Below are 6,659 nucleotides of genomic sequence, written 5' to 3'. Positions count from 1 at the left end.
GGCCGGGGAGTGGGAAAACCCTGATGCCACAGGGTCCCGCGCCAGAGCCGCAGCTTAGTTAGGTACATCCTGGTCCGAAGTACCACAGGCTGGCCAGGTCATCTCCGTAGGACACAATTCCTTTCGCTTGTAACACCAGCACGCACTGTCCCCCGTCATACCTAATTAGCTGATAGAAAATCAAACTGCAGATTAACCATGTGACCACTGACCCCCTCACCCTAAGCCCACTCAGGTGGCCTGTGGTGGCCATGCTGGAAGCTTCCAGTGAAGGTTAAAGGCCCTAAAGGGGGCACAGGTGACACCAACGCTGCTGTCATGGGGAGGGTCCTCCTTATTTTTATAGAACACAGGAGACTGAGAAACAAGGTCCAGGGTTGTGAACGCACAGGCAGCAGGCCCCGAAGTCTCAGGGCGGGCCTGCCCACCCCCTCGAGCTGAGCGGGCACACCTCAGGCTAGTGCTCACGGCCATTCCCATGCCTCACAAGCTGAGGCCTCAGGCATCAGTCTGCACACGCCTTTTCTCCTGCAACACAGACTCGACCGCCCAAGAACTGTCCACTTGTACGTTCTCATGTTCAGTCAAGAATCCCTTTCCAGCGAAGGCGCACGTTCGCCCTGAGCAGCCTTCTCCCCCTCGCCAGTCTTATCCTGAGAACACTGCTTCTACTCAAGCTCGTTTAATTATGAAAATTTCGAAAAGGTGGGGCGCCTGGGTAGCTCAGCAGGTTAAGCCTCTGCCTTAGGCTCAGGTTATGATCTCGGGGTCCTGGGATTGAGCCCCACATCGGGCTCAGCCCAGCGGGGAGACTGCTTCCCCCTCTCCGTGCCTCTCCCCAACAAAAAATCTTGAAAGAAAAATAAAACCACACCCCTAAGTTTAAAAAAAAAAAAATTCCAATAAGGAAAAATATGAAAACAGGGAAGCAGAAACACTTAGTTCTAGGAACAGGGTTGCTGGGGGGGGATGGGCACGTGACAGAAGGAACACTGGGGGTCACGAAATTCTACCCCTGGAACTAGTATATCCCCCCGTGAGCCCTCATCTTCCTCTTGGCATGGTGCGAGTCTGAGGCCACACAAAGGCTTCTGCGGTTCCCAGCGGTTCCCAGCGGTGGGAGTACAGATGGCGGGGACCTCTCCCGAAGCCGGCAGCTCAGACCGGGTCTCTGCCGCCCCGTGCTCCAGGGCTCGTCCCTGCTCACACGGCCAGAATCCGCGGCACGGACTCCCAGTTTACAGCCAGCCTCTCCGCAATCTAACCCTAACCAAGATCAAGGGACTGTCCCCAAGGTCCCCATCGCCTCACCTTTGCCATTGGGGGGGGGGCCCCCCCCCCCCCCCCCGGCGCTCCAGGCCCCTCCTACCAGCCAGCAGAGCCCTCCCTGGCTTCCCTCCCCCTGGCCGTGGAACCAACCACTTCTGCATGGCACCTCTGGGGGCTTTAGAAAGGAAAGTTGAGCCCAAGTGTCACAAGCTTGCCTGTTCCCACTCGCGGCCCCATTTCTGCCCGGGCTGTCAGAGCGCGGGTGCCAGGGAAAGTGCTGGACGGGCTGCAGGCCCACGTCTAGGCCGTCGGGTCTCCACACTGTGGTTCCTCTGCCCAACCGGAGGGCCCTGGGCCATCCTGCCCTACGCACCGCCCCCCCCCCCCCCCGGCTTTCCCGCCTGTGCAAGTGTCGCACACGTCGGCCCCGGCTTCCTCACAACCGAGCCGACCGCAGCGGGAGCGTTAACAGCACGAGCCGATCACGCTGTCCTCCGGAGATGCGGCAGCCCGGCGCGACACAGTCTCTCGGGGACAGGAGGCTCCGCCCCTCGAGGCCGGCTCTGCGCCCCGCCAGCCTCCCCTCTGCAGACGGACCCCCTACCGCTGCTGGACGCCCGGCAAGCACCCATCCCTGCTGTCCCCAAGGCCGCTTCCTCGGGGCAAAGCCAGGATACCGCCTCGCCTCTCCGCACACAGGGTCCCTGTCCGCGAGTCACAGGAACCGCTGCCCAGGGACACCCGGTCTCCTGGGGCACCCGGGCACCCGCCAACGGGGTGCGTGTCTCTCCCGCCGCGAAGCAGACAAACTGGTGCAGGGACACGTGAGGGAGCAGGGCTGAGACCCTTCGTCAGATGCTAAGGGGGTGCCGGGCGAGCCGAGCCACGGGGCGTCACGGGAGACCCAGGGGGCTGGAGAGACGCAGCAGCAGCGCCAGGGACCCGGCGCAGACGGGGGCAGCCGCAGGGACGGGAGGCGCCCGAGGTGTGCGAGCCTCCTGCGAGCGCAGCGCCGGCCGCGGAGCCCACCCCCAGGACGGAGAGCGCGGCAGGGCAGCTGCGCCGACTGGAGCCGGGCTGGAGGGTCCGCAGGCCCGCGGAGACCGCGCCGGGCCCCGGGCTGGCTCGGGGCGCCCGCACGCCAGGGTGGGGAGGAAGGACGGACGCGGGACGGCAGAGGCGGAGGGTCCGCGGCTTTATTGCGCGGCGGCTACTTGAGAGGAATGAAGCGCGACGAGTGCGTGGCCCCGATGCCCGGCCGGCCGTGCTTCACCGGCTTGTAGGTGATGGAGAACTCGCCCAGGTAGTGGCCGATCATCTCGGGCTGCGGGGCGGGCGGGGCAGGGCGTCAGCGGCCGCGATGGCGCGCGGCAGATCGGCGGCGCCCCGCCCGCCCGTCCGTCCTCCGCCCCCCGCCCGCCCCCGTCCGTCCGTCCGTCCGTCCGTCCTCCGCCCCCCGCCCGCCCGCCCGTCCGTCCGTCCGTCCGTCCTCCGCCCCCCGCCCGCCCCCGTCCGTCCGTCCGTCCGTCCGTCCGTCCGTCCTCCGCCCCCCGCCCGCACGAACCTTGATTTCCACCTGGTTGAAGGTCTTGCCGTTGTAGACGCCCACCATGCTGCCCACCATCTCGGGCAGGATGATCATGTCCCGCAGGTGCGTCTTCACCACCTCCGGCTTCTCCATCGGCGGCGCCTCCTTCTTGGCCTTGCGCAGCCGCTTGAGCAGCGAGTGCTGCTTCCTCCGCAGGCCGCGGTTCAGCCGGCGCCGCTGCCGCGCGCTGTACAGCTGCATCAGCTGCTCGCTGCGGGGCGGGCGCGGGCGCGGGCTGAGCGCGGAGGGACCCGGCCCCGCCGCCCGCCCCGCGCCCTCCCCGGCCCCGCCGTCCGCCCCGCGCCCTCCCCGGCCCCGCCGTCCGCCCCGCGCCCTCCCCGGCCCCGCCGCCCGCCCTCCCCGGCCCCCGCCCCGCCGCCCGCCCTCCCCGGCCCCCGCCCCGCTCAGACCAACCCCCCGCCCCGGGCCGCCCCTTACTAGGACATGTCCAGCAGCTGGTCCAGGTCCACGCCGCGGTAAGTGAACTTGCGGAACGTGCGCTTCTTCTTCTGCTCCACTTCCGCCTGCGCGGGCCGGGGCGCGGGTCAGAGCTGGGCCCGAGGGCCGGTCCCCCAGCCGCCGCGGGGCTCTCCCGGCCCGGCCTTCCCGCGCCATCCCGGCACCCACCGGGCCCACCCCGCACCCCCATATCCGCCGGCCCCGGAGGCTGCCGCAGCCGAGCGGCCTAACCCCAGCCGGCACGGCGCGGCCAAACCGCGGATGGCGTCAGATGGGCCGGGAACAGTCGCGCCGACCCAAAGCACTCACCATCTTGTCAGCTCTCCGGAAAGGACCGCCCTCTCGACGCCTGCGCAGTTATCACGAGGGCGCCCGCGCGCCCCGCCCCCCCGGCCGCCCGCGCGCGAGCACTTCCGCTTTCTGGTTGGAGGAGTGCGTCCTCTGCTGGCCGGAGGGTCGAACGCAGGCTGCGCAGACCGAAGGGACCGCTGGGGTTCTTCGGGGCTCTCACCACGGGGGCCAGGACTGGGCCGGCCGCCCCCTGTTTGGAACGCGTGAGGCACATCGTTGCCCCTTCCCAAACCTCATATTCCTGCAACGCTATTGCAGCTTAGGTGTGGGGTTCAGCCCCAGCACCGCGCGGGAGCTAGCACTCCAGTGGGGCGGCGGTCAGTCGGGGGCGAGGAGGAAGGCCCAGGGAGGCTGGGGAATGGGATGCGGGCTCTGCGGGGTGCCCCAGACGGCGCCCTTGATGGGGACCAGCCAGCCTTCAGCCCAAGAAGTCACGTAACCGCTGTGCCCGCCTAGTTTTCTGTGCAGGTGTAACAGGGTCAGCACGCAGGGGACAAGGGTAGAGCGATCACCCGGAGGACCACAGACGCACTGTGCACCGCGGCCAGAAGGGGAAGGGCCCCAGTGTCCATCCATGGATGGACACACACGGCGCGGTCCGTCCCCACTCGGGAACACGGTCCAGCCTCAGGAAGGGAGGGACCCTCACCCCTGCCACCAAGCAGAGGGACCCCAAGGACACGGGGCTCAGTGAGAGCAGCCAGACCCAGAAGGACCCGTCCCGCAGGACCCCACTCCCAGGAGGGCCCCAGAGAAGTCCCGCCGGCACAGACAGAGAGGAGGGGGTGGGGGTGGGGACAGAGACTCCCTCTGTGTGAGGGATGGAATGTTCTGGAGTCGGAGGGTGGGGGTGAGTGTGCTTCATGCCGCTGAGCTGTGTGCTTAGAGACGGTTATGATGGCGAATCTTAATGTTTTGTCGGAATAAACAACCACACAAGCAAAGATACGGTTGTCGCTAGAGCAACCTCTAAGAAAATAACTCAAAAAATGTGAAAAAAAATCATTAAAAGAATCACAATGGTACACTAGGAAATGCTCATTTAATCCAAAAACATGCACAGAAGCATCCCGAACCAGGAAGCGGACACACAGCGGACAGAAAACAGGAAGGGCAGTGGGAAGCCCGATCGTAGGGCGCCGATGGAGCAACTCGGACGGGAGAGGAACCAGGCTGGGCGGGACCCGTCCGAAGGAGCAAGCGGAGACCCTGGGAGACCCTCCGGGTGCCTCAGCCCCGCCCAGCGGACCCCGAGGCCTGTTTCCCTGTGCAACCAGCAGCCACGGGGCCTGGGACCCTTCCTAGCCTCAAGCCAGACTGCTGGGTAGGGTCTGGCTGAGTCGGGTGGCTTTGTGGGGAGGCGGCTGGCTGGCCTGGCGGGAACAGGAAGCCTGGAAGGAAGCTGGGCCTCCTCAGCCATTTCCACAACCCTGTGGGTAGAGCCCCTTCAACTACCAAATGCACAGGTTTGGGGACCTGAGGGTGTGCCCTTCGGGACAGGAGGGGGCGTGCCACGCTCACCAGAGCAAGGTGTGTTCCCGGAGCTGGAAATCCCTGCACGGTTTGCATGACGCCCTTTTGCCAGGGAAACTTCCCTTTGCAGAGGATTAATTTCACAAAAGAAAAAAGAGCTAAGGGGGGTGCCTGGGGGGCTCAAGTCTTTCAGCATCTGCCTTCAGCTCAGGTCATGATCCCAGGACCCTGGGATCGAGCCCCACGTTGGGCTCCCTACTAAGCAGGGAACCTGCTTCTCCCTCTCCCTCTTCCCCTGCCTGTGCTCTGTTGCTATTTCGGTCACGGTCTCTCTCTAGCAAATAAATAAGATTTAAAAAAAAATTTTTTTTTTTAATTGACCGTGGTCTTTAGAATAATAATGGCCTCTAAAGACTGGGATCTGGGACGTGTCCCCTCCCACGGCAGAGGGGACCTCGTCAGGGCCGCGAGCCGGGGGTGACCCTGGGTTCCTGGGGTGCCTGGCGTCCTCACCAGGTCCTCATAAGAGGGAGGCAGAGGGTGGGGGTCCGGGAGACGGGCAGACCCCGTGCTGCCGGCATGGAGGCTGGAGGGGGCCGCGGGCCAGGAAAAGGCAGGAGCCGGGTCTCCCTGGGGCCCGGGGGACCAGCCCCGCCAGCACCGGCCTTTTAGGAATTCTAGCCCCAAACCATCGGAGAATCATTAAGTGGTTTCAACCCTAAGCTGGTGGCGGGCTGTAGCAGTGGCCCTCAGGCCCCCCCAACACTGGATGGGAAGCTTCACCCATTTTGCCCCCGGCTGATGCCCAGAGCAGCCTCCCCAAACGCCGGAGTTCCTCCCACTGTCACAGAGGCCAGCCCAGAGCCAAAGTCCTGAGTGCAGGTGAACTCGGACTCCCCTCCTTGGTGGCTGGCAGTCACAGCCTCTTCTGTCTGGGGAGCGGGGCAGTCGGGAGATTGGACGGGAACAGAACATCCCGAACATGGCTGGGTTAGCAGACACTGCTGGCCAGGCCCTTGTATAGGCGGGGGGTGGCCGCTGTGGGATGCTGGAGCTTGTCCCACCCACCTCCAGCTGCAGGTTCTAGCTAGGATGGCCAGGTCCCCCAGGTGCCCCCGGGCGTCCACCTTCAGCTCTAGGGGCTCAGGCCCTTGTCCCTCCTGATGGCCCTCAACTGGGTGTCCCAACACCCAAAACCGTCCACGTCAAAGCCCGGTTTGTGGAAAGGCGAGCGGCCTACCCAAGGCCACAATCCAGGTGTCACTTCCATGGGACAGGGGAGGCCTGGCCGGTCCCCACCCAGATCTGTCCAGGCACCCTTCTCCTGGCACCCAGCAAGCGGCCACTGAGCCCGGGAACCCAGGACCCCTTCACACCAGATCTGAAGCCCTAGGCCATCCTAAATCCACAATGGCCACGAGACCGAGACCCTGGGCACCCGAGATCGGGCCCTGGGCTCCCCACTCGAGCGGGCCACACATGCCTGAGACCACTGCCGACGCCGAGGGCCAGCGCAGGT

General features: G+C 65.3%; 1 protein-coding gene across 1 annotated transcript; it reads right to left on the bottom strand.

Annotated features, from left to right (window-relative positions):
* Window positions 1-2,445: 2,445 nt before the first annotated feature.
* RPS15 (ribosomal protein S15) lies at window positions 2,446-3,719 on the bottom strand. Its single transcript, XM_032305129.1, has 4 exons — window positions 3,626-3,719; window positions 3,296-3,381; window positions 2,834-3,068; window positions 2,446-2,593 (listed from the first exon to the last, which is right to left on the bottom strand). Exons 1-4 carry the CDS (start codon window positions 3,626-3,628, stop codon window positions 2,480-2,482), a joined length of 438 nt encoding a protein of 145 aa, XP_032161020.1. The 5' UTR covers window positions 3,629-3,719; the 3' UTR covers window positions 2,446-2,479.
* Window positions 3,720-6,659: the final 2,940 nt, after the last annotated feature.

This window comes from Mustela erminea, chromosome 1, assembly GCF_009829155.1.
Source record: "Mustela erminea isolate mMusErm1 chromosome 1, mMusErm1.Pri, whole genome shotgun sequence".
In the NCBI taxonomy this organism is placed as follows: domain Eukaryota; kingdom Metazoa; phylum Chordata; class Mammalia; order Carnivora; family Mustelidae; genus Mustela; species Mustela erminea.
The sequence above is the reverse complement of the archived record's forward strand: the minus strand, read 5'-3'. Positions and strand labels throughout refer to the sequence as shown.